The sequence below is a fragment of the Chrysemys picta genome, chromosome 2, assembly GCF_011386835.1.
Source record: "Chrysemys picta bellii isolate R12L10 chromosome 2, ASM1138683v2, whole genome shotgun sequence".
Lineage (NCBI taxonomy): Eukaryota > Metazoa > Chordata > Testudines > Emydidae > Chrysemys > Chrysemys picta.
Window position 1 is genome coordinate 3,298,920 of NC_088792.1, and position 27,411 is coordinate 3,326,330.

General features: G+C 46.2%; 2 protein-coding genes across 13 annotated transcripts in view; both read left to right on the top strand.

Moving 5' to 3' along the window:
• The window catches only part of LOC101939363 (zinc finger protein 777-like), a 74,613-nt gene that overhangs the window by 14,548 nt on the left and 32,654 nt on the right, over positions 1-27,411 (top strand). The window contains exon 1 of one of the 4 annotated variants that reach the window (XM_065586540.1): positions 932-1,325. The exons of the other annotated variants lie outside the window; for them this stretch is intronic. The gene's annotated coding sequence lies outside the window, so the exon portion shown is untranslated. Of the gene's footprint in view, positions 1-931; positions 1,326-27,411 lie in introns of those variants that run through there. 4 annotated transcript variants of the gene reach the window in all.
• On the top strand, positions 226-27,402 carry ZNF777 (zinc finger protein 777). 9 transcript variants are annotated; one of them, XR_010599052.1, is made up of 10 exons: positions 226-626; positions 3,959-4,351; positions 9,112-9,238; positions 11,148-11,264; positions 12,597-12,851; positions 16,189-17,439; positions 19,506-20,003; positions 22,030-22,124; positions 23,119-23,241; positions 25,821-27,402. XR_010599052.1 is itself a non-coding variant. In XM_065586526.1 (6 exons), exons 1-6 carry the CDS (start codon positions 264-266, stop codon positions 17,286-17,288), a joined length of 2,355 nt encoding a protein of 784 aa, XP_065442598.1. In that variant the 5' UTR covers positions 226-263; the 3' UTR covers positions 17,289-17,549. The 9 variants fall into 9 exon arrangements, 3 of the variants coding, with proteins under 3 accessions (XP_065442598.1, XP_065442600.1, XP_065442601.1); XR_010599053.1 differs by having other exon boundaries at positions 22,047-22,124; XR_010599055.1 differs by having other exon boundaries at positions 22,050-22,124.

Genomic DNA, 27,411 nt, shown 5'->3' on the forward strand with positions numbered 1-27,411 from the left:
CTCTCCCCCGCCTGAGGGGATCGCTCACCCCCCCACACACTGTCTCTCCCCCGCCTGAGGGGATCGCTCACCCCCCCCACACTGTCTCTCCCCCGCCTGAGGGGGATCACCCCCCCCCCACTGTCTCTCCCCCGCCTGAGGGGAGCACGGGCCGTCCCCAGACTCTCCCCGCCTGAGATGGGCATGGGCGGTTCCCCCCTGACTGCCTCCCCGCCAGGCTGGAGAAGACAGGTGACCGCCCCAGCCTGCCTTGCTGGAGCGGGATGCAGGCAGCCCCCCCATCCCGCAATTGCCTCCCCCCGCCCGAGGGGAGCGTGGGCGATCCCCCCCACCGCCTTCCCCTCCCGTCTGCCGAAGGGGGGGGTGCCCTTCCCGCTGTGTGCCGGGGGGGGGGCACAGGCGATGCCCTGACTGCCTCCCGCTCTGCCCGCCGGAGAAGCGTGGGTGACCCCCCCGTACCTCTCCCCTGCCTGGGGGGGAGTAGAGGGACCCCCCCGTGTCTATTTTGCCCTGACAGGGGTTTGCTGAGCTACTCCGGGGGAGTCAGGCCCCTGCTGCCGCAGAGAGCCGAGCGCCCCGGAGATCGGCCCCTCCCCGCCGCCTCAGGCCTGCGCTGCCTCAGCCAGGTACGTGGGTCCCCCCCCCCACGTGACAGAGCCCGCGAGTGCGGAGCCCGCTGGGCCGGTGAACGCAGGAACCCCCCGCTGTGGTACCCGGGGGTCGGCTGGTGTCACTGCTGCAAACCCGCCCGCCCCGTCCCTTCCTAGGCCCCCTGCCCGGGATCGCTGCTCCGGCCCCCGAGGGGTCAGGAGAGGGGATGGAGGGGGGTGGAGACTGGTCCTGGAGTGAGCCCCGGGTTCCCGACTCCCCAAGGCGGCCAGGTGGCGGCACCGCTAGTGAGTAGCGCAGAGCCCAGCCCTGGGACCCAGAGAGCCGGGGAGGCCCCGCTTGATGGGCAGCTGCCTAGGGGCCCCGCGGCTGTCACGGCCCCGTAGCCGAAGCAGCGCTGTTACTGGAGGCTGAGCTCCGCCTGGGATCCCGTGACTCCGGGAGCCGGCGCTCGCAGTAACCCCCGGCCCGGCTGCAGGGGAAGGGGAGGTGGCGGCGCAGGCACCATCGCGGCTCTGCAGCCACCTGCCCCGCGGGGGCCCCGCTCCAGCCCGGCCGGTGCCCTGCGCCCCACCCGCCGCCAGGGGCCGCTGCCGGCCCCGCTCCCCGGCAAGCCGGCTCCTCCCCGCACGCAGCTCCCGGCCCCTGCCAGCGAGTCCGCGGCTCCCTCCCGGCGGCGCTCGCTCTGCTCCGCCCGGCAGCGGGGCCGGCCCGTGGCGAGGCGAGGCGGCGCCGGGACTCTGCCCAGCCCGGAGCGGGAGCGGAGCTCGGGCTCGGCCGGGCCGGGCCTGGCCCCGTTGGGATCCAGCCGCGCGGCTCGTTCCCCGAGCGGGCCGGCGGGCGAGTCTCGGCGTGACTTCCCCGGGTCCCTGCGGAGCAGCCTCGCCCGGTGCCTGCCCGGCCCTTCCCGCCGCCAGCGGAGCTCCTCGGGCCCGGGGCGCTGCCCCGGGCGGGCGCGCGGGGAAACGCTCATGTCCGCCCCTGGGCCGCGGTGAGGGGCGAGCTCCAGATCCTCCCGCCCGGCCGAGCTCCGGCTGCGCCTGGGCCGGGAACAAAGGGCCATGGCCGAGCGGGCCGCTGCCCAGGTAAGGGCCCAGCGGGGGCTTCCCGAGCGGGGCAGGAAACCGCCTGGCGGAGGAGCCTGGACAGTGGGCCCTCGCGAGCTTCTCCCTGGCCTGGACCCGGGGAGCGCGGTGCTGCCCGCTCGCTCCTGGCGCAGGGCCCGGCCCAGGCTGGAAGCTGAATGGGGAGGAGGGTCCTGACTCCTGGGGCGGAGGCGGGAGCAAGAATGGTCTGGCTGGTGTTTCTCAGACATTGGGGACAGCTCCGCTTGTGCGGGGCCATTTGCTGCTGGTTTGGGGAGCAGGGACCGGGGCTTTGCTGTTCCCCCAGCTGCAGGGCCCGACCTCCCAGCCGGGCCCGCCCTGGCAGCAGCCAACGCTCCAGCCTGGCTAGGATAGCGGGATCGGGCTTCTGCTGCGGAGCTCGAGGAGAGCACTTCATACCCATTTGTTGTTGAACCATAACTCAGGGTATTGTGTTGCGCACACACAGAGTAGCATCGCAGCCGCCTTCCAGAGGTGGCAGAAATGAGCTTTATGGGACCTTGTGACTATTGGAGAGTCCCTCTCTCTAATGTTTCTGCTTAATGATGATGGTTAATAATACATTCTCTTTTATTTCACCACACTTCAGGTGTTGAGCTTGTATCTTTTGTTTCTCTCATAGCCTGGACTGCAGGGGTGAAATCCTAAAGTGTCTGTTGACTTGACCCATAACTCCACAACCCCATTTCTGTGACTTATATTTCACATCATAACAGACCTTAAGGGCTCTGTGGTGTTAGTAATGGTGGCTTTGTTTCTCTAATTTAATTACTTGGAGTTTATTATTCTTTGTATAGCTACTTTAGTCCCCCAGAGTTCAAAAGCTTTTCATAAAAGGTATACATATCTACTGGGATCCCTAAACAGAGAGACCTCTAGGTGGAATGTGCCTTCTTTACCAATGTGTGCAAAACATGTACACAAAGTCAAGGACAGGATATCAAAAATGCCTATTAAACTAATTCTGTGGGCGAAATCTACCAAGGAGGAAAGTCCAGTATTCTCTTGTTAATACCATGACTCTTGTGAAAAGTATTAAGGAATGTTAAATTACCACAAAGAGTCAGGTTCTCACTTTTTCTCTCTCATCTGAAGGTATGTCTACATTGCACACCACTGGCCACGGCTTGTAGGGTATGTGTAGCTGCACGCTGCAGTGATAGGTAGGCTGCAACCACCCTGCAGAATGTAGCTACACCCAGCAATGAAAGGCTTTAGCATGGGGAGGCAACGGGGAAAGGCTTCTGCTGTGAGGAGTTCCTGGAACCTTTCCTGCTGCCTGTTCCCTGCCAGAGCCTTTCCCCGCTGCTGGAGTCTTTCACGGTGGTGGGGAAAGACTCCGGCAGTTCCCTGCTGCCAGAGCCTTTCCTGGCTGCAGAGATCTGCTGTAGCCTTTCCCCACTGTCTTCTCCCCTGCCAGAGCCTTTCCTTGCGGTGGTGAAATGCTCCAGCAGCAGGGAGACAGTGGGACACTACACTGCTAGCAGTATATACAAGGGAGGCACAGCTTGGGCTTGTAGAGAGCTGTGTAGGGTACAAACCCGAAGATCCAGCCATGTCTTTACTTGTCTAAGCGGTGCCTCACCGTCTGCACTGCTGTTTTTACCTGTGCTGGGGGCATGTATTACAGGTACTCTGTACACTGCCATAGGGAGAGTGCAGTGTAGACATACCTTGAAAGATGGCACCTCAGTAGCACAGTGCCTCTTGAATTTCTGATGAATCTTTGCTTAGACATCAGTGCCGAACCAAATCGCCAAAACCATTTCCAGCAGCAGCCAGGGTCTCCCTTCCAGGTTTTCCTCCTGAGAACTGACAAGGTGTCTCTCCCTTATTTTGTGTATTCCAGTGAGAATGTAACCTATGGATGGTATAGGAGTGAGCTTCTTAATGGCTTCAAATCCATACTGTGACTCTCAACAATCTAAATACTACTTAAGAGTCTGGCACACATAGGGAAAAGGGACTACAGATATATAAGAGTGATGTTAATTTCCCCTTTTCTAAATCAATTAAAAGATTGAAAAATAACTCTCCCATTAACTGAAGTCTGTGGGTCCCCTAGATATGAGCAGTAGCTGGACATATGCACTGACTGCTTTTTGAAACCCATGGGAATGTCCCCATAAGACTTAAGATCCAATACCAGGTATTACTAAGAGCGGGAGACTCTAGCCTTGTTTCTCTCTCTAGCTGACCATGTGACCCACAACTCCATATCTAATGTCTGTCTTTGCAAACAGGGTCCAGAACTGGATGCAGTGACACAGTGCCCATCTCCTTTACCGCCTCCCATTGTCCCTGAACGAACGTTTGAAAGAGAAACTCAGACTGCAGAGATTTCCCTGACTGTTGTGGCAGCAATTCAAGCCGTAGAGAGGAAGGTGGATTCTCATGCCACACGGTTGTTGGATCTGGAGGGGAGAACTGGGATGGCTGAGAAGAAATTAATAGACTGTGAGAAAACAGCAGTGGAGCTTGGCAACCAGTTGGAGAGTAAATGTGCTGCACTAGGAACTCTGATCCAGGAGTACGGGCTGCTGCAAAGGAGGCTGGAGAACATGGAGAACCTGCTGAAGAACAGGAACTTCTGGATCCTGAGACTCCCCCCAGGCACTAATGGAGAAGTCCCCAAGGTAACAATATCCCAGCTGGTGCTGGCAGGGAAGACTAAATGTTCAAACCAGTCTCAAGAGCTTTGCATGCAAGCTCAAGCCTGCAGTTTGGGTGCAGAATTAGAGGCACATTTTACAAGTGCCTACTGCAGACTAGAGAACAGTAGCACATATACTATGGCTGGAGTCAGGGGTTGGAGGGGGAGCTGGGAAGAAGTGAGCCCTGGTGAGAGTTAATTAAACTAGGAGCTCAAAGAAATTCAGAAATAAAACTGCCCCTTAATAGCTTCTTGCCTCTTTTCCCTCTTGGGAGCTGTTTGTGGGAAGTGGATCAGAGGAGAATGTCCCTGTTGTGAATAAAAACGATATTAACATAAGAACAGCCATACTGGGTCAGACCAGTGGTCCATCTAGCCCAGTATCCTGTCTTCTGACAGTGGCCAATGCCAGGAACTTCAGAGGGAATGAACAGAACAGGCAATCATCAAGTGATCCATCCCTTGTCATCCACTCCCAGCTTCTGGCAAACAGAGGCTAGGGACACTCAGAGCATGGTGTTGCATCCCTACCCATCCTGGCTAATAGCCATTGATGGACCTGTCCTCCATGAACTTATCTATTTTTTTTAACCTTGTTCTAGTCTTGACCTTCACAACATCCCCTGGCAAAGAGTTCCACAGGTTGACTGTGCGTTGTGTGAAGAAGTACTTCCTTTAGTTTGTTTAAAACCTGCTGCCTATTAATTTCATTGAATGACCCCTAGTTCTTGTGTTATGGGAAGGAGTAAACAACACTTCCTTACTCACTTTTTCCACACTGGTCAAGTTTTTATGGACCTCTATTATATCCCCTATTAGTCGTCTGTTTTCCAAGGTGAAAAGTCCCAGTCTTTTTAATCTCCCCTCATATGGAAGCTGTGCTATACCCAGATCATTTTTTTTTGCCCTTTTCTGTGCCTTTTCCAATTCCAATATATTTTTTTTGAGATGGGGTGACCAGAACTGCATGCAGTATTCAAGATGTGTACACACCTTGGATTTATATAGATGCATTATGATATTTTCTGTCTTATCTATCAGGGGAGTAGCCGTGTTAGTCTGTATCCACAAAAACAACAAGGAGTCCGGTGGCACCTTAAAGACTAACAGATATATTTGGGCATAATCTTTCGTGGGTAAAAAACCCACTTCTTCAGATAATGCATCTGAAGAAGTGGGTTTTTTTACCCACAAAAACTTATGCCCAAATATATCTGTTAGTCTTTAAGGTGCCACCGGACTCCTCATTGTTTTTGTCTTATCTATCCCTTTCCGAATGATTCCCAACATTCTGTTCGCTTTTTTGACTGCTGCTGCACATTGAGTGGATGTTTTCAGAGAACTATCCACTGACTCCAGGATATATTCATGAGCGGTCACAGCTAATCTACACCCCCCATCATTTTGTATGTATAGTTGGGATTATGTTTTCTAATGTGCATTACTTTGCATTTATCAACATTGAATTTCATCTGCCATTTTGTTGCCCAGTCACTCAGTTTTGAGAGATCCCTTGTAACTCTTAGTTAAGTCCAAAGCAAACTGCAATCTTGAGTAATTTTGTATCATCTGCCAATTGTGCTACCTCACTGTTCACCTTTTCCCAGATCATTTATGAATACGTAGATCAGTACTGGTCCCAGTACAGACCCCTGGGGGACACCACTATTGACCGCTTTCCATTCTGAAAACTGACCATTTATTCCTACCCTTTGTTTCCTGTCTTTTAACCAGTTACTGATCCATGAGAGGACCTTCCCACTTATCCCATGACTGCTTTCTTTGCTTAAGAGTCTTTGTTGAGGGACCTTGTCAAAGACTTTCTGAAAGTCTGAGTATACTGTATCCACTGAGTATACTGGATCACTCTTGTGCACATGTTTGCTTGACTCCCTCAAAGAATTCTAATAGATTGGTGAGGCATGATTTCCCCAACCCAGACTCTTCCCCAACAAAATGTGTTCATCTATGTTTGAAACTATAGTACAGAACAGAATTATCAATCAATTTGCCTGGTACTGAAGTTAGGTTTGCTGGCCTGTAAGTGCCGGGATCACCTCTGGAGCCTTTTTTTGAAAATTGGTGTCACCTTAGCTATTGTCCAGTCATCTGGTACAGAAGCTGATTTACGTGATAGGTTACATACCACAGTTAATAGTTCTGCAATTTCATATTTGAATTCCTTCAGAACTCTTGGGTGAGTACCATCGAGTCCTGATGACTTATTACTCTTTAATTTATCAATTTGTTCCCTAAGCTTCCTCAGATTTGTCATTTAAAAAGAATGGCTCAGGTATGGGAATCTCTCTCACATCCTGTGCACTGAAAACAGATACAAAGAATTCATTTAATTTGTCTGCAATGGCCTTATCTTTGACTGCTCCGTTAGCACCTTGATTTCCCACTGATTGTTTAGCCAGCTTCCTGCTTCTGATGTACTAAATTTTTTTCCTGTAGGGATTTTTTAAAGTAGGGATTTCTCAGATCCAGTTCATTAGGATTTGGGGTTAATGGTTCATGGCTGGCAGTCTTCTTCCAGTAGCCAGACTTCTTCTTAATGTATGCACAACATGTCTCAGGTGGCACATGACCAGGATTCATCATTGTATTTGGTCCTCTGGCTGGATCATTAGCTTCCACGGCCAAGGCCTGGTACTGCCGGGGAGTGTGACGTGAACGCTGATCCATGCCCCCAGTAGCCAGACTGATTCCCTGATATTACAAGCTGCTATTAGTGAGGCAACCAAGCAGCAGAAAAGAACAGGTAAAGGGTGTCTGAGGCTAGGGAAGGGTGGCAGGAAGCAACAGATAGGTTTTCTCTGGTGCCAAGCGAAAGGGCATAGCTGGGACTCAGGAGACAGGCTTGATGTACTTAAAATTGGGACTAGGTGAACAATGCAACCAAAGAAAAACTAAAAGTTCCTTTAGTGTTCATTCATATTTGCATTGACAGCTTTTGCACTTCACAAATATTTTAGCAAGCATGTTTACTGGTGGAAATGTCATGAAAATGGTATTTAAAAAAACAAAAAACCATTGCTGCATATTCATAGAGACTATCAAATTTATAAGTGTGAATACTTGACTGGAAACTTCATTCTGTGTCATAGTCATCTGTAACCGGGTTTGGGACTCACCACCGCAGCACCTCCTACTGGTTGTTCCGGGAATTAGCTCAGTCCAGTGGAGCGCCCCTCCTGGTGGTGTCCCGCCCATCGTCTCGGTTGGCGTGTCTGAGCCCTCGTCGCTCACCAACTCGCGCCGTCCTCTTTGGGACCACTGCCCTCCGGCAGTGCCCATCTGTCTTTCCACACCCCCTTCCGGGGGGGGGGGGGGGTGTCAATCAGCAGTCTCCTTGTCCAGCCACCATAGTCAACCACACACCCCCAAAGTCTAATCCCTCCCGTCAGGGATCTGGCGTGGTCTGTACTGGCCGCTCCCTACGGCCAATGGCTAGATGTACTGCATGGGGGTAGGGGGGGACCCAGGCCCGCCCTCTACTCTGGGTCCCGACCCAGGGACCCTCTGGCGGCAGCCTCGCTGTCCTCCTACTCTCCCCTCGTCTGTCCGCTTCCCTGGGCCGCTTCCCCTACGGCCCCTTGCACCCGCTAGGCCCTTCCACTCAGGGCCTGCAGCCTGGCAGGCCTCAGGCTAGAGCTCCCCTCTGCTCCCTGAGCCTGGCCAGCACTGGGTTGTCCACGGTGCTAGTCTCCCAGCTTGGAGATAGATCTTCCCCTCTCGAAGGCCTTGGACAGACTGACTGCTGGCTCCCTGTGCAGTCTTTTATAGGGCTGAGCCAGGCCCTGATTGGCTGTCTGCAACCTGGGCCCTGATTGGCTCCCAGTAAGCCCTTCTCTGATTGGCTATGCATCTGTGCAGGCCCAGTGGCCTGCTGCAGCCCATAATCTCAGGGAGTGGGGCAGCTGCCCCACTAGACATCCAATCGGAACTGAAACAAAGGCTGTGTGTCCCATCCAAACTGCTCCTTTCAAATATTCATAACAAAGTCCTTGCAAATTAGCTATAGCTTGAAATTATCTGCAGAAATAATTAGTTGGCAAATAACCTTGAAAACTGCAATCTGTTTGATTTGCATCAGGTGGAATTCACCGTATGAATGAATGATTATGAAATATTTGCCCAGCTTTTCAGAAAAGAGCTGCCTCTGTGTGTATCTGAAAACTGTAAACATTTCTGAATCAGATTTGTATTATAACTAGTGACCGTCCAAAGCTGTGAACCTCAGATCTGGAACAGAATTTCCCCTGAGTTCTGGAGCAATTGAACATGGGGTTTGAGGTCAGCTCCTTCACAGAAATGAGGATCAACCATGATGCCTGATTCCGATCTCATTTAATAATTTGACACAATAATAACTTGTATTAACAATAATAAATTATAACTTGAATAATTTCAGTGGCCTTGGTCCCAGTTTATATTGATGTGAGATCAGAATTGGATCTGTGGGGTTTGGATAAATTCTGATCTGGATTTGAAGGCGGCAGTGTTCAGAGCCAGGGTTTCAATTGAGATCCATTATGTTGTGGAAATAGGAATCTGAGAATTGTTTCCAGATACACATGGGAATAGATTTGTGTTGTGGATTCTTCACCTCACTCAATTAGCTTTGACATCTGAGTGGGGTGGAGAGAGGTTTATTCCCCTTTCACTGAAGTTAAGGAATCAGATGCCAAGATATATGTGTTGCAGAAGGTGCTAAGTGTGTAACATTTGTGATTCCAGGTGCCCGTGACATTTGATGACGTCTCAGTCTATTTCAATGACAAGGAGTGGGAGAAACTAGACGAATGGCAGAAGGAACTGTACAAGAATGTAATGAAGGGCAATTATGAATCTTTGATCTCCTTAGGTAAAGATCAGTTTTCACCTGTTTGTTATAAACGGACTTCAGAGATTTTACAGGCTGGTGGGTCAGCACATAGTGTCCCCAGTGCCTTTATGATTGAAGGTCAGCTCCCTTTTAAAAGTAGACTTACAAATATTCCTCCTTCCATTGCTTTCTAGCTTTGGGTAGTGACTGGACATGTGTGTGTTCATCCCTTATAAATAAGGCTATGTTTTTTTTTTCACGGAGATCGTGGAAGTCACAGCGACCTCTGTGACTTTAGCCCCTGGTGGGGGGGGGGCAGAGCTCCAAGTGGCCCTGCCCCCCGGAGCTCTGAGCGGGTCCCCACAGCTGCCTAGCCGTTTCCCGACAGTGTGGGGACCCTGCAGCTGAGGTTCCCAGTTTGTCATGGATATTTTTAGTAAAAGTCACGGACAGGTCACGGTCTTCCGTGACTTTTTCTTTATTGCCCGTGACTTTTACTAAAAATATCCATAACAAAATCTTAGTCTTACTTATAAACACTGTTAGGCGATCCTCACATCGGGGCAGAGACATGCTGGCAGGGCAGCGTGGGAAAAGCCTGCTTATGCTGCACCTATTTGCTGGATAAACACAGGACACAGGTCTCCAAAACTCTTAATCCAGTGGGGCCTTTAAGGAATGCGGAGTTCACTTTAAAATGGTGCTTTGGATATAAAAGTTGCTGTAGACATGCCGTATAGACACACAATGAAAGGCTGACTTTCAGCATTGACCTAGTGCTGCTCCCATTTAAGTCAATGGGAGTTTTACCACTCACTTCAGTGGGAGTGGAGTTGGGCCAATGCTGAACTCCTCTGAAACGTCCCCCTAAAATCTCCTTCGCTAAAGGGTGGTGGTTGGTCATCGCTTCTGGAATCTGGGGGTGGGGGAGAAGTGACTCTTATGGAAAGTGGCAAGGAATGGTTCCTGTACGCAGATACTTTTCAAATCATTATGATCGAGAACAAGTGCCCTAAAGGGACACTGTCTAGGTGCTTTCAGACTCTGAGTGAAATGTAATTTCAGGTCTTATGTTGGTTCCTGTGTCCTCCTGCTGATTTTTGTGACTTCATTGCATTTTAAAATAAACTCTCCTGTTGCTATTTGAAGTCCCCTGTGCATGAGGGTGGGTGTGTAATTTCCAGCTCAAGCAGAGATACCTGTGCTAGCTCTGATCTAGCTGGTGTGCTAAAAATAGCAGTGTAGGTGCGATGGCACAAGCAGAGGGAGGGACTGTTCGCCCCGAGTACAAACCCATCTGAAACTCTAGGTAGTTTCTCAGGTGGTTAACCCCTCCTGCTGCTTATGCTACCGTGGCTACACTTCTATTTTTGGTGTGCTATGTCTCCTTGAGCTGGGAATCCAGTGTAGACATACTGCCCCACCCCACCCCCCACCCAAAAAAAAAAAAAAAAACCCCACACACAGGAGAAATAGTAGAATTACCTGTGCAGGCAGTGCTGTCAACTGCACACTGAACAAATTGGAAAAAACAGAGGAATAACTTTTGCCTACTCTGACAGTTACATTTGTCTTCAGTGTTAGTTGTAGCAATAGTGTGTTGCGAGCTCTGTTGAAGTCAATGGGAGTTTTACTGTTGACTTCAGGGGGACCAGGATTTCACCCAGGAAGCTGAAACATTCTCAGTGTGATTTTTTTGTTTGTTTTGAAGTTGAGGGTGCCCCGTTAATTCTTTTTTTGTACATGAGGGGTCTCAAATTCCATTAGGCCTGGAAATTCCTGATTTTCATCTAGGGAATCCAACCAGATGCTCATGAGATTCATTTCCCTTTTGCCGAGTCTGCATTAAAACATTCTTGTGTCCATTCACTGTACCCACTGAGGAAAGGTGAGAGGAAATGTTGGTAAATAAAGCTTATGGCACAATAATCTCTTTCCCACTGAATAGACTCTGCAATTTCCAAACCTGGTGTTTTGTCACATGTCGAACAAGGAGTAGAGTCACGGGTCAGAGGGCAGCAGGACTCAGATGAGGAGAGAGAAATCCTTACTGACCCCAGTGCAGGTGAGTAGCAGATTAACGCAATACAGGGTAAATGTATTCATTGTAGAATAATGATACGGTGCGTTGCACATCTGGGGGCACTGATTCTGGGCAGAATGCAGAGTTCTACCAGAGATGGAGTAGAGAGAGAGAACAAGGGCAGGAGTATTCTTTGCTGGGTTTCTACAGTGAGGGAAGGACAGAGACAGTAAGGGGAGAGGGAAAGCACAGTTGGGGTTAGAGACAATCTTAGACTCAAGGGAGCAAGGTGTGGACAGGTAATTACTCAGCATCTAGATATAGGTCAGCCTGCAAAATAGTGACTCTCCAGACTGTGGAGAGTCATGGGAACAGAGCTGTAAGTGGTGGAATGACTCAACAGGGAAGACAATACAGCTGCAGTCAGCAAGTTATCTTCTCATGGTGCTTATAACAAGGAAGGAGAATCAGGTAATATAAGCAGGGAAATGGACAGGGACCCTCTCCCCTGCTGGTGGTTCAGCCCAACCTTTCCAAAGGCCCCCCTTCTCCCCTGCCTCCCAAGCAGCCGCTCTTATAGCCCTTCTTTCTATCTATCTACCCCTCCTCACTGTAGTATCTAAGCACCTCACAGTCACTGATGGATTTATCTTCAGACTATCCCTTTGAGGTAAAGTGTTTTATAGCTCAGGAAACTGAGGCACAGGGTAGATTAAGTGACTTGTCCAGGTTAACACAGGCAGTCTGGCTGAGACAGACATTGAACCCAAGTATCCTGAGTCCCAGTCCAGGGCCCTGTCCATTAACCCATCCTTCCTAGCACGCCTCCCTGAGTGCACCTTTCCAGGCTGAGGAGAAGCTAAGATGGGGTGAACACCCTGTTCACTGTCTCCTCACCTTGTCCCGTTTGGAGAGGTGAGGATTAGGGCAACCAGAATGAGCAGCTGGAGGATCAGAGAGCTAAGGTGGAATGAGCTCACTGCGTGGGCAAGAGGCTGGATACGGAGCTGCACAGAAAGGTGATGGAGGGTTGGGGTGAGATGGTCTTGAAGAAAGAGATTATACTGGCTATCGCATTCTGGACCCCCTGAAGATTGCAGTGTTGGGATTTAGGAAGTTCATTAACCCCGGGAATGTTTGAGGTGACTGAGGCACTACTAAAGACTTTGGCAGTAGTGGTTTGAGGTCAGGGCAAATCACCTTCTGCAGGAAAACGCAAAAATGGCAAATCAGCCCTAAAATTGTGGTGTCCGCAGTGCCTCAGTTCTTTCCGTGATGGGGATGCTCTGTGAATCAGAAAAGGATTAGTGCTAATGGGGTCTTCTATCCCCACTCAGTGGAATGAATCGTATCTGGGTTCTCTCTTTATTTCAGCAGGTATAAGGGTTGTGATCAAAACAGAGGAGATTAATCCTGAGGACTCCCCTGAAAACCTGGAGCTGGACAGAATGTTGGAACGATCAGAAGGAAGTTTCCAGAATCCAGACCAGGAAGTAACCCATGGTAGTCCGTATGGCTCAGTAACGCCTCCGAGAAAACCCTCAGGGAACTGTCTGGATGAGTCCACCGACTATAAAACAGATTTCAGCGAAATCAGAAGAGTCATTGTTCAGCAGGGTAACTGCACAGGTGAGTGGCTGTATGTGCTGAATGTGAGAAAAGCTTTAGGCCAAGGAGAAGCCATGTATTACATCAGAGGAGCTGAGCAAAAGCAGGTATGAATTGTACAGAGTGAGGAGAAGCTCCAGGGTACAGCAGTGATATACAGTGCAGCAGAGAATCCATACGGGAGGGAAGCCCAGATTCTGCCTGGGTTGGGGGAAACTTTTAAGCAAAAGAACAGTCTTAAATCCCACCAGAAACCCATGCAGGAGGAACACTTGTGGAAGTAGTGACCATGAGAGCAGCAGAAGTCACACATCAAGTCAAGGGACTCCAGAGAAAGACACACCAGACACATCTAGTAAATGTCAGAAACATGTCTCTGAAGACCAGTCCTACTGCACAGCAGAGACTTCATTCATTAGTCTGTAACAGGTCACTAGCATGTTCCTGGTGGGGTGAAGGCTTCGACCACTCTACATGTCCTATTAGACATCAGAGACTCGAGAGTGAGACACCTTGCCAATGCATTGAGTATGAGAGGAACTCTATTACAGTGCAACATCTTGTAAAATGCCAGTGAGCCCACACTGCAGACACTCACTACATGGAATGGAGGAAAGCATTAGCCAACCATATCCCCTTCTCCATCACCAGCTAGTCTGCTCAGAAACCGGATCAAAACACTGAAGAACTAAGGGCTTCAGAGATAAACAAGCTCGGATATCCCCAAACAATGCTTTCCCTGAGGATTTACCACACCCTAGTCAGCTGTCGAAAGCAACCCCCTCTGGGTAGAAGAAAACTGCTGTGTAAATACTACGAGCTAAAATAGGATTAAGGTCAAATTGGAAGTGTGTTAGGATGACGGTTACCTAGGAACTAGAGTTCAGTCTTGTAACCTGTCAAAGGGCTTATTCCTACAAGGCAAGGAATTGGGTATGAAGTTATTGGTGGAACCGGCTAGGGGAGAGCAGACACCCAGACTATCTACCGGGCCTATATGTACACCTTGGACATTCTGTGCCATGTAGCGTGACTGGGAACTAATCAAATACCATGGCCAGTGGAAAGTAGAGTCTACCTCATACTTAACCCAGAGGGGCCAGATCACCATGCCAAGTTTTCCAGGGAGACCCAGAGTGATGGTTAACTGGGTCCTGTGATTAGTGCAAATATTTTTCATTCTGCTAAGTCTGTCTTGCTAAAGTGGGCAAAAAGGAGAAGCCAGCCTTGTCCTAGTTCTTTGTGGTCATAGTGATTTCATCCCGTTTTGCCTAACGCATCCTTTTCCTACAATTGGGGAATGCAGAGGGAGAATCCTAAAACAAACCTAAAATGGATCAAATTGTTTTAGCCAAATTAACATTACTGGAGTGCTCTATCCCATCCAGGACTTTACCATCCAAAGTGAAACTCGGATGAAAGTCCCCCCCACCTTGTAACTAAGTATTATGTGCTGCTTTATGGTATTTTGTGTTGCCAAGATCTCTTTGGCTTTTGTGAAGATCAGTAAACACCCCCCCCACACACACACACACACCTTTTTTTTGTTTTGTTTTGTTTTTTAAGAAACTTTTTCTTGTTTCTCTCAGTAGCTGGCAGCCAACTATTTATCTGGGTTATATGTGCATTCCTCTGTTTTCTCACCTATCCCCTACCCACACACAATGAATTGGAACAATTTTTGACAAGACTTTTAGTTAGCTTATTTCATAGATATGTTTAGCTCCATCCTAGGTGATCCTTGATACGTGATGATAATTTGCTGCTGTGGTGGTGGTGGTGTAGTGCTGTCCTATAGGGCCTGAGCTGTCTCTCACTTACAAACCCTGACTCTCTCACGTGTAAACGCTAATAATAGCTTTGTGTAGATACAAATGGTAAGACCGAACCAGACTCCTGCTGCAGGACTTAAGGCTGGCAAACAAGCGCTCTTCTCAGGTTGGGGGCTGCACAGTGTCTGATCTTGCTGAGAATGATCTATATTCAGCCAATATTTTATTAACAAGGGGATACCACAGAATTGTGTCCCTGAAGTGTATGCCAAGCCACATTTGTTTCAGGGAAAAGTGGGTGAGGGGACTGCTGAATAGATTAATTTGTTTTCCTATTTAAACAAATATGCCTTCTCATACCCAAGTGGGGAGGCAGCGTTGCTGAGGAGCCATGCTTAAATTAAGCCACACTTGCTGGAGAGGTTTCCTGAAAAAATATCCTGAGTATACAGACAATTTAGCTCAGTGTTCATTTGGCGTTGATCTAAAGCCCATTGAAATGGGATTTTATAGGGAGATCTGCACAGGTCCATCCCCAGGGGATGTTTTTTAAATCCTTGCGGTTCAGTGAAATCTAATCCATTTCAAATGCAAAAAAAATTGTGCTTCAGAAGAATATTTACAATGAAAGCCCCAGGCTAAGTCCTCTCTGGCAGGGTCTGGTGTATCCAGATCCAAAGAGGGAAGTGACTGTACCTGAGACAGGCAAATTGCCCCACACTGTCTCTCAATTTGAAAGCAGAATTTTTAAAAAGGGCTCCTGGGAGCCCCTGGCAGCACATCACTGACACGTGGAAGAGCAAGGACAGATTAACGCAAGGCTTCTAGCCTTGGGAGTAAAGTTCCCAAGAGTGATGATGGAGCCGAAGTCCTTGCACAGATTCCTGCCAAGCTGCATTAACCTGGTAGCAGTGTCAGTTGTCCCCTAATAGCTCTGTGCAACTGGGACAGCTAAAAGCCTGATACCCTCAAAACAAAATCTAAGAAAATGGCAGCAAATTGCTGAGCAGCTCTAAAACAGTGGAATCTGTGATGTTCTTCCAGAGCTGATTTGCCAGTGTCCTTGGTAATGTCCTAGAATTCCCAAACATTGAGACAGGCAAGCAACATCTTTTGACCGCCTCTCTAAGTAGCAAATCCAGAGGGTTTCTCCAGGAACTCTGGCAGGAATTCCTTGCCAGAGGATGTTGTGAAGGCCAAGATTATAACAGGGTTCAAAAAAGAACTAGGTAAGTTCGTGGAGAATAGGTCCATCAATGGCTATTAGCCAGGATGGGCAGGGATGGTGTCCCTAGCCTCTGTTTGCCAGAAGCTGGGAATGAGCGACAGGGAATGGATCACTTGATGATTATCTGTTCTGTTCATTCCCTCTGGGGCACCTGGCACTGGTCACTGTTGGAAGACAGGCTACTGGCCTAGATAGACCTTTGGTCTGACCCAGTATGGCTGTTCTTATGTCACTTTGCTCAGAAAAACTCTTCAGGCAATTTCCATTGTGTATCAAGAATGTCTTAATCCTAAGAGGCTTCCTTTATCCTAAGCAGATGAAATTAATGATGTCTTCGTTCTCTTTTAAATTCTCCCAGATGATGGGATTGTGATCAAAACCGAGGAGGAGGATGATCCTGACACCCTGGAGCCATATGCCATGTTCTCGGGCAGGGCAGAGCAGCAGATTTTCCAGAATCATGAGCCGGGGACAACCTGTGAGGCTCAGTGCAGTTCCAAAATGCAACAGAGAAACCTAATCGGAAACAGGCCAGGGCAATCTGCTCCCTGTGAAAGAGACTCCAGTGAAACGAAGACGGTCATCGTCCACCAGAGAAACCGCACCAGGGAAAGACCTTATATCTGCCCTGAGTGTGGGAAAAGCTTCATGCTGAAGATCAACTTTATAATCCACCAGAGGAACCATCTCAAAGAGGGGCCCTACGAATGTAATGAGTGCGACTTAAGCTTCAGGATCAAGCAGCAGTTTATCCTGCACCAGCGCAGCCACACGCGCCGGGGCGTCGGCCCAGCCCGGCGTGTGGAGAACTTCAGAGACCAGCACAGCCTCAAGCCAGAGCAGAGAACGCCAGCGGCAGGGAAACCCTATAAATGCACAGAGTGTGAGAGCAGCTTCAGCCACAAGTCGAGCCTCAGCAAACATCAGATCACGCACGTGGGGGAGCGGCCGTACACGTGCAGCGAGTGCAGGAAGAGCTTCCGGCTTCAGATCAGCCTGATCATGCACCAGAGGATCCACACGGGGAAGAGCGAGATGTCCTTCATATGCCCTCAGTGCGGGAAAAACTTTAGTCGCCCCTCCCATCTCCTCAGGCACCAGAGGACTCACACGGGGGAGCGGCCCTATAAATGCACCCAGTGCGAGAAAACCTTCAGTGAGAAGTCCAAGCTTACCAACCACTACCGCATCCACACGCGGGAGCGGCCGCATGCCTGCACCGAATGCGGCAAAGGCTTTATCCGCAAGCACCACCTGCTGGAGCATCAGCGCATCCACACTGGGGAGCGACCCTACCACTGCACTGAGTGCGGCAAGAACTTCACTCAGAAGCACCACCTGCTGGAACACCAGCGGGCTCACACCGGCGAGAGGCCCTACCCCTGCACAGAGTGCACTAAGTGCTTCCGCTATAAACAGTCCCTTAAGTACCACTTGAGGACGCACACGGGGGAGTAGGAGCCAATGGGAGCTGCACCCCACCTGGGCATTTGAGTCAGGAGTCTTTGTGGAAGGAAGCAGTGGTGCGACAGTGTGTAGGGACTGATAATTTGATGTAAAACAAATAACATGCAGCAAAATTTAAAAGAACAGAAAAAGCTAATTTAGGGTAAATATTCATCATAATGTACAGGATATTTTGCTGAAGTAGGACTAACTGCTTTTTAAATCTATTCCTTTTGATAATAAATGTGAAGTAACTTTTATTTGATAAGCAAATTTAAGATTTCCGTTTTTTTAAATATATAATTTTACACTGTACATCGTACCTTTTTAATCTGGAAAATCCCAAAGTGGTTTACATGCCTTCTACAGGGATCATGTCACATGCTGCTGAGATGCAGCTGCCCCCGGGTGGAACATGGCATCTCTTTAACCGTGCACAGCAATAGTATGTGCTCCAATCCCGGTCGAGATTGTTAGTATATCCACACAGAAACTACAAAAGATTTTGTATGGATTATTAGATGTAAAATGATAAAGGATGGCTTGCCCTAACACAATCATTAATTATACAATACAGTGGAATCCCAGTCACATTAAAATAGTCATGCCACCTGGAAGCCAGCCAGCCAACCATCTCTTTATCGTTCTGGGAAGGTAGACAGTGTAAAGTGGAAATTTGTCTAGCTGACTGATGTAAACGCCCCTGCTCTTGCAATGAAAAGGATCTACTCAGTTATCCAGTATGTCTCCCTGCCAACACATGATGTTCCCAAGTGTGTCGGTCATTCTAATTTCAAATGACCCAAGTGGTAAAGTTTCCACTGCATCCCTTGGCCAGCTGTTCTCAGCTGCTCCATCTCCGCGTTGGAAAGTTTGCAGATATATGCTAACTCTCTAATGGGCTTTATGGTCAGGGCTTTGGTGTTCTATTTCATCTGAAAGAGCACTGCCCTGGGGCATTGGCTCAGTGCATGTTCATTCAGTAAGGGCTGGGAGAACCTTGATGAGTGTGTGGATCCTTGGAGGAGTCCTCCCAGCCCTAGTTTCACCACAGTGTTCAGACTGATGTGAAGCCAGGTGCTGGTTTCCCTGTGCAGTGTCCCTGTCTAGTGTGTCCTGCTGTGAATGGGAAAAATGAACAGCAGCACAGGGTGAGGTGGCTGTGTCTCCGGTGCTCTTCTGTGTGTGTGTTGGGGTAGAAGAGAGGGCTCTGAATCTCCTGCAGCCCAGGGACAGGGTGGAAATAGGAATAAAGCCTTTGGTTGGGTTTAGGAAACATCCCTTGCTAGATCCGGTTGTGTCCAGGTCAGTAGGTGTTTCCCAGGGATCCACCGAATGGTGAATATTCAGGTGTTGAATTTCATTTTATTGTCACACTGGAGTCAGTGGAGAGTGAGGGACCAATAGATCTTCATACTGGGCTATAAATAATCCAGCTTTGTGCTACTGGATTACTCATTCCTCCCAGTGCCTTTTTCTGAAATACTTACAGCTCTGTGATTATTCCAGGGCTGTCATTTCATGATTCTTGCAGTTCACATGATTAGTGGCATCAAATTTAATTTTATTGGCTTTTGTCACAGATTAAATCTAGAGAAATTTGAGCTGAAAAGTCATATTAGGCCGTACAGTCCACTCCTGGGTGCCAATGTAGAATCCTCTCCTATTGGATGAAATTCTCCCCTGTGCAGATGGCTAGCAATTGGGTGAGTTAAGTAGGATTTTAGTGGTGCCAGTGCCTTATTCTGGCCTGACCATAGATAAATTGCACCCGTTTGGACAATATCTCCAATAAACCATGGCGTTTTTTTTTAAGCTGTTAACATGTTTTTCAGACTAAATTGTGTGCTACCTAAAAACAAGCATCTCATTAGAGGTATCAATGTATGTTCTATTTATATAAAGTGTAATGTATTAGCTAGCTATGCACTGACTCTCTCTTAAGCACTTATGTGGCCCCAATTATCATTGTATCTAAGTACTTTACAACCTGTAATGTGTTTATCCTCTCTCACTCTGTAAGGAATTGAACTCAGGTCCTATACGTGCTAAGCAACAGCCCTAATCAGTGGACTACCCTTGCTTAGTGGGCCCTTACAACCTGATTTCGCCATAGAGCATTTCATTGCAAATTGCAGTTGTACCTCCCTCCCCCAAATTATAATACCACATATTTCCTCTGGCTGTTTTAATTGCATGGCTCTAATGCTTGGAATTCTCTTCTTCCAGATAAAATACAAGCATTCTGGATCAAGAGAATTTAAAAAGTAACAAGATATGCTACGCTACAAAGATATTGGGAACCAATATAAACCCAGTCAGGGATACGGTGGTCAGGGACTGTCTCAGCATTTGAACGATGGACTCACTGCTGGGTGTCCATACTATTTGGAGACTGGCCTGTTCTGTGAGCTCTTCCCCTGTGCAGGTGGTGCTGCTCATGCCCAGAGCTGAGGAAGAATCTTCTCTGGGTTTTGCTTTAAATGGCTACAGGCTGGTTCCCAGGCTGCACTCTGTCTCGTCAGCATAGCTGCTGTGCCCATCACCTAGTGAGGAGAAACTGGGACTGCCCAGGCCAGCATGGGAGAGGGAGAGTTGGGGAAACACTAATGTCCACCCCTGTGCAGAGATGAGGGGGTGAGATCTGGAGTCCTCCTGCCCCACTGAGTTCCATCTGCATCTGGGCTTGGGAAGGTGGATCGTGGCTGAACGTGGGCTCCTGATCAGGTGAGCGATTTAATCTAGGATCTGAAAGCATAAAGCTGTATTGCCTCAGCTGAGAGACCCAGGTCTATTGGCTCAAAGACTGTAGCAAACTCAGACTTGTGTGTTGTCCAGCCCTGGCCTGTGAGCATTGGCTGCACATGCAACACAACTCCACTCTCAGTTGGGGAAAGACAATTGTGATGTACGTTCCAGACTGCATACGTATTATTTTTAATGTCACGCTTGGAAGGAGGTTTCCTTTTTCCAGACTGGTAATCCTTTGAATCAGACCAGCCAACCCAAACTTTAGGGGCTGTCATTGTTTCACTCTCTGTATTTAAGTTTAAATTAAACCCATAGCATCAAGTTCTGCTCTCATTTTCGTACAGGCAGTGAATGCAGCCGTTAGAAGAATTTGGCTCTATTTTCTCAGTATGTTTTTAAATTAAAGTTCCTTCCTAAATGTTAAAGATTTAAGAATGTTTCTCTTATTGTCCTGACACATGGGCTGTGGGTCCCTCTGAGATGAGTATTTTTCAGTGGAATTGGTTTATTCGCAAGTTATAGGTGCTTGGGTGAAGGAGTTTGTAGGCTTGTGCAGAAGCTGCTTTGCAAACCAATGTAAACCGAACATACTGAACCAAATAACAAATCACCAGTGCAGACAAGACACCAAGCATCTTAAATAGTTTTTTTTTTCTTAAATGAGCCTCTGATCTTCCAATCAGATCAGTGTGGGTGCAGGGGCACTGGTTTGTGTGCCTAGCATGTGTCTGTATAATGCCTTGGTCAATGGAGTCCTGTCTCAGTTGGGGCCTCTTGGTGCTGCTGTGATACATCTTAATAATTATTATTTTTTTTTTTAATAAATGGAGATATCCCATCTCCTAGATCTGGAAGGGACCTTGAAAGGTCATCGAGTCCAGCCCCCTGCCTTCACTAGCAGGACCAAGTACTGATTTTGCCCCAGATCCCTAAGTGGCCCCCTCAAGGATTGAACTCACAACCCTGGGTTTAGCAGGCCAATGCTCAAACCACTGAGCTATCCCTCCCCCCAGACCCATGTGGATCTGATTGCAGGTTGGGGGCCAGAGTCTGTCTTACAAACACAAGGTCCAAAAGGATCAGAGACTTGTCTGTCTCCAGAGCAGTCCCAGATAATATCTGAAAGCTGATGTAAAGAATTTGGGGGGCGGGGTATGAAACAGCCCTGCTTTGGTGTGTGATGTGCATGTCAAGTTTCAGCCCCATGCAATTTAAGCTGTCAAGAGATTTAACTCCCTCCTCAATCAGCTTCATAATGAACACCTCAGTAAACCATAAAGTATCTCAACTGGAATGTGACCCCGTAAGAACAAAGATCCAAGTTCAGGAAGCACGGAGGGGCTAGTGGCAAGTGAGAGCTCTTGAGCTGTGTCTCTTGTAGTTGACTCTGCCAAACGAGAAGATGACCTTGCATTCCTCTAATTTTCTGTTCACGGAAACAGGTTCTGGGATGGGTTGTGAAGTCATGGCATCCAATGCATTTACAACCCCCTGCGGCCTCTGAGTGAACTTCATTGCAAACTGCAGAAATAAGAAAGTGTGGCATTTGAATACTCATGATTTCAGGTCCTGGTGACATTTGATGAAATCTTGCTCTATTCCTCCTGGGAGAAGTGGGATAATTTAGGAGCTTTACAAGAACATGATGGAGAACTATGAATCTTCCATCCCTTTGGGTGAAGAGAACATTCCACTCCCTTATTAGAAGCTTGGTGATCGGTGACGTTCCTGGGTTGTACCCAGTTCTAGCTTTTTTTCCTCTAGTTGCTGAGGGTTCTGGAGGGTCAAGGCTTAGAGATCTCTGAAACCAGCATTGTTCTGAATGTGCTGTTGGGAGCAGGACCGACCTCCTATCAGACATTTTACGTTTCTGTAGATTCCTTAGTAGCTTCTTTGCTTTGGATCACCCTTCCCCTCCAGTTTCACAAGCAGATTGCTCAATAATCATTTATAATTCCTTCCAGCTAGTATTTCAATGAATTGTATATTGTTCCATAAACAGATTCTACTATTTCCTAGTAGCCTACAGTGAACAAGACTGGGGAGCCATGCGTCGATGATCAGGGGGACTTTGAGGAGTGAGAGATCCCTGTACAGGTGAGTTACACAAAATACTGCAGTGAGAGGTTGGGGAAGAAAGGGAAACTTTGTATGGAGAGGGCGTTGAGAGAAAGGTAAAGGGCTGGAAAGGAAAAAAGCAAAGCTCTCAGAAGTTCCCTTGCAAATTAGTTACTGAGAGGAGAGGATGGAAAGATAGCGACAGAGATTTTGGAAAAGGTGATAGGGTTCAGAGCAGATCTTAATCTAAAGGGAATAGAGAACAGGAAATGAGTCAGGGTCTTAGAGAGGCAAAGAGTTCCATGGAGATAAGGTACCATAGTGTCTGTACCATCACATTCAGTACAACCATGGGGAGGGGGCGCACAGGCTGGAGGTGCATAATGAGTAGAGGACAGTGTGGGTGGCTGTACAGTTGCAGAGGTGGTGGAATGAGTGTTCTGAGAGCTCTGCAATGAGGAGGACAATCTTGAATTAATGTCAGAGATTGTAGCAGGAAGCCATTGAACATGACAAAGGATTAGACTGATACGGTATCTAATATCAGCCATGTCACAACCTAGCCTTCATTCTAATGGGAACAATATTGTGCCTGAAAATCGTGTTTGCACTGTTCTGCCTGCAATGAATTGAGGTGCAAATATGAGTAATTACACATGGCGTTATCTGATCTGTTGGTGGCTAGACCTCTGACTACTTTGATTTAGAGATAAATCTATAAAACTCTGGCCCACGGTCATGTTTCACAATCCCAGCTAATAGAACAGGCTAGCTCCAGAATTCAGGACCTCCCACAGATCAGAGTGGAGGGATTTTGGAAGATCATGGAACAGGGAAGTGCAGTATTATAAACCAGATCTGACTAGGAGATAAGTAAAGACTTTATCAGACTCTGAAGAAAGAATTTGGTAACGTTGCATTGGCTCCTCTGTGATAGCAGGATCTATGACGCTCCTCGTTTACACTTTTTAATTTCAAACCCTTTTGTTCATGTTAATCCTCACAGCATTCCCTGAACTGTTTCGTTTTACAGATTGGGACACTCAGGCAGGCTGGTTAAGTAACTTAACCATGGCAACAGAAGAGGAGGTATCTGAGCAGCAATTAGATTTCAGAGTCACCCTTGTTGGTAACACAGCTCATTTAAGAAGGAAAGGTTAGTGTCATGATCCAGTCAGTGTGGGATGCAAATCCAGACCAGTGAGAGGTTGCGTCACCGCCTGCCCTATAACTTTGGGCGCCTCACAATGGTTTGCTGCTGTTGCTCCCAACCTGTGCCGCTCCCAACCGCCTACCAGCATGCAGGGCACACCCTGAATGTCTGTGTGGTAGACAGTCCTGGTTAAGCAGCTCTGATCCCAGCAGTGTAGTACAGCCTCATTCTGACTTCCATCAGCCTGGGTTACTACTTGCACCCTGAGATGCTCTCAGTTCCAAATTTTCCCAAAACCATGAGCTCTCCAATGTCCTGGACTGTTCTGAGAAATAATACGGTTCATTTGTCCCTCTAAAGACACAAAAACACACCACAGCTTATTAGCTTAAGTGCAGTGAATATACCCTTCCCTTCAAACACAGCACTCAATTGGTTTATAGTAAAATAAAACAAATAGATTAATAATAGGACATAGGTTAAGCGATGCTAAGTAAAAGGAAAAAAATTAGGAAGGGTTATAAGCAAAAGTGAAAACGCATCTAAAAGTCTAACACATAATTTAGCAAGATACAGGCTTTGTTCAAGATATTCTCTCACCAGTCATTCTTCTTCCCAGCCAGGGCTGACTTTCTCTCAGGACTTTTCAGAAAAGCACAAGGGGCTGGTTTCCTTTGTCTTCCTAGGTGAAAGATCTTTGCCTAAGCAGGTTTCTCATCTAAATTCAGTTTCAGAGACTTCAACTCCCCCTGGTTGAAGGACCTGTCTTTCTAAGCTTGCAAGAGTTCTGGCCTCTTGTGTCTGTCTAGTGATGGATGCCTGAAATGGCTTATCATCTGTCCTTGCTTGTATCTCCCAAAGTTCAATGATCTTGCTTCAGAAGGCAGGAAGCCCTCCTGGGTACTCAGCTTGACCTGTCCACCAGGCGCTGAGCTCCTGCTGTCCTTCCCTTCCTCTGAGCTTCCCATCCCCGTGTATGTAAATAGGGCTTCCGTTGTTTTGATTCTACCATGCTTAATTTACACAAGAGACAGGTAAATAGCTGCCCTCCCCCTGCTGTCTGCACAGGAACTATTCCTGCCTTTGTTGGACCACACACTTTAAAACATAAAAGAAATGAGTATTCATAAGTCCTCCTATAATGTTAATACATTTCACAATATAAATCACCAATGTGTTACAGGCATTCATGAAAGACCTTCCATGACACAAGACTATTGCATTCAATCAGTTGATTCAATTGCTCATTATCTGAGGTTTAGACCCACCCACCCATCTTTATAGCTCAGATAAAGTTTCTCTTCCTGGCTGAGGTGTAGCCAGGCTGTCTCTTCCCCCAATTAGTTAGCTTTGTTTACCTGGATGTAAATGCATCTCATTTATTTAATTTATCCTTACTGGAAGCATTAAAAATAAATGAATAAAACATAGATGTTATGTCTTTTCCTAATTTTAAGAGGAAAACATGCTGCTTATGCAGTTAGTACATTTATAAATAAAGTCTGGTAAACAAGCGTGCAAAGCTTGAATGACAGAAGACTAAAGAAGAAGTGTTAACATTCATTTTTAGAAAAAATGTATGGAGTTCGTACTTTGCTAAATGAAGCTATCGCACAATTATTTAATGACTTTCTGACAGAGAAAGGAGAAGTGTTAATACATCTATACATGTACAATCACATGCAATTTTTTTTATGCATTTAGTGCATTTTTAAATAAGGTAATTAAATAATTGTACCTAGTCTTAAAGATGGTAATAAAGAAGTGATAGTACATACATATATATGTATAATACATACATATATACACCAAATGTATACAGACAAATATTTTTATGCATTAAGTATGTTTCTAAATACTCATTAAATAATTGTACAAAGCCTTAATGATAGAGGAATAAAGGAGTGTTATATAAAATTGTGCATTTCTAGAGGAAAATATGGTTTTTATGCAGTTAGTACAATTCTAAATAAACAGTAAACAGCTGTACAAAGTCTTAATGACAGAAGAATAAAGGAGAAGTGTTAAGATGCATTCTTAGAGAAAAATATTTTTTTCTGGAATTAGTATTTTTCTAAATCTATTAAATAATTGTAGAAAAGGTTACTAGAAAAGAATAAAGCAGAAGTGTTACTTACTACATATATATATAATGCATTTTGAGAGGAAAATATTTTATATGCAGTTAGTACATTTCCAAAGAAAATCATTAAACAATCTTGTAAAGGCTTAATGACCGAGAAAGGAGACCTTAATACATATACATGCATTTTTCTCATTTTTAGAAAAAAAAATCTTGATATGCATTTAGTGCATTTCTAAACAAAGCCTTAAGGTCAGAGGAATAAAGAAGTATTAATACTGACATATAATCATGCATTTTTAAAGGAAAAGATTTCATATGCTCTTAGTACAGTTCCAAATAAAGTTCATTAAACAACTGCACAAGGGTTGCAAAGTATTAATGACCGAGAAAATATAACTTGTGTGTGTATAGTTATATTTTCTCTTTGTCGTTATCTATTTATATAGAAATATACACACATATCTGGTATAACTAGAGAATTAATTATATTGTACAGGATATAGTTGTTCTCCAGCCTCCCTTCAGAGATGACCAAGACAGTTTTAAAATAACACAACAAGGAAAAAGGCCGAGAGAAGAGAAAAACTTCCCCCACCTCCTCTCGCCTCTCCAGATTGGCATGAGACAAATGGCAGAAACCCCTGTTCTGGGACCTTGGGACAAAACACATCTCATAGGCTCAGCCTATCAGAAGGTATTCTTGAACTATGGGACCTTTTGCAGAATCACATCTCATCGAAAATTAAATTGCATCACATTTTCCTGAGCCAGTCTGTAGGTTTATTCTAGTCTCATGGCCTTCTATGGAATTATTCTCTGTATCATATTAATATGCAATTAATCCCAAGCAAAATAAGTATGCATATACATGTATTCAACTTTGTACAACACCTATGTAAACTTAGCAATTAGCCATATTTGTTTTTTAATTGTGGACCAGGAATAAAATTTCCTCTTATTTACACATTTCCTTTAGCAAATGTCTTTAAAAATTGCTAGAGAGACCACAATGGAATTACATGGCTAAACTTTATTCCAATTTCCCTTATTCCATTTACTCAAAGTAATGTATTTTTTAATAACCTTTTATATTTATTAGGAATTAGCACCTATTGGTTTAGACTGTATTAGAGGATTCTTAATTTTTAGTAAAGTTTTTGAAAGGCCCATAAACTTCTTATTCTTTTTTAGCAAAACATACAACATGCAAACACACACACACACACAGTACCACTGATGCCCCTCCTCTGCCATACTTCAAAAACAATTAAGTATACATTTAAGCCAACCTGTATACTATTTTATAGATAAATGACTGTAAGCATATATTCAAACTAGTTTTATAGTATTTTATTATAGGTAAGACCCACTCTAACACATCTTCACACTTATTTATCTGCATTATTTTATAAAAAATACACACACAGCCTAACTTAAAAGAAATCTGGTGGTGTAAAATTGTTTAATACACGCCAGGTAGGCAAAATGCAGACCTAGTTTAAACTATTTTATGTAAAAGTTTATTACACTTTTTACCAATGATGATGATACTGTCCCCTCCCTGCATTCACAAACACATGTGTGTATATATATAAATACACACAGCACCACCAGCCACCCCTCCCTCTTCCGTCCCTGAGCAATTAAACATACATTCAAACCAAACTGCATATTATTTTATAAACTACCTGAAGCATAAATTCAAATTAGTTTTATTTTATAGATAACTCTCTCTCTCTCTCACGTGCGCGCGCGTGCACACACACACTTGTTTTTCAGTATTATTTGATAGGTTATGTGTGGGTTTTCTAACTTCAAGGAACTCTACTGCCGTAAAATTGGTTAATACATCCCTGTATCAGACAAAATGCAAGTCCAATTTAAACTACTTAATGTATAAAGTAACACTGTAAATGTTTAATGTAAAAAGAGTTTGTAACACTTTTCACCTCTTTTTTTCCACGAACTATTACCTTTTTGTTATGGTAACCCAGAAACTCTTTCAGAATTTAAGGTATGGAATGTACATTTAATTAAAATTATTAACATGGATTTAATAAATAAAATAAAAACAGCAATGGAATATT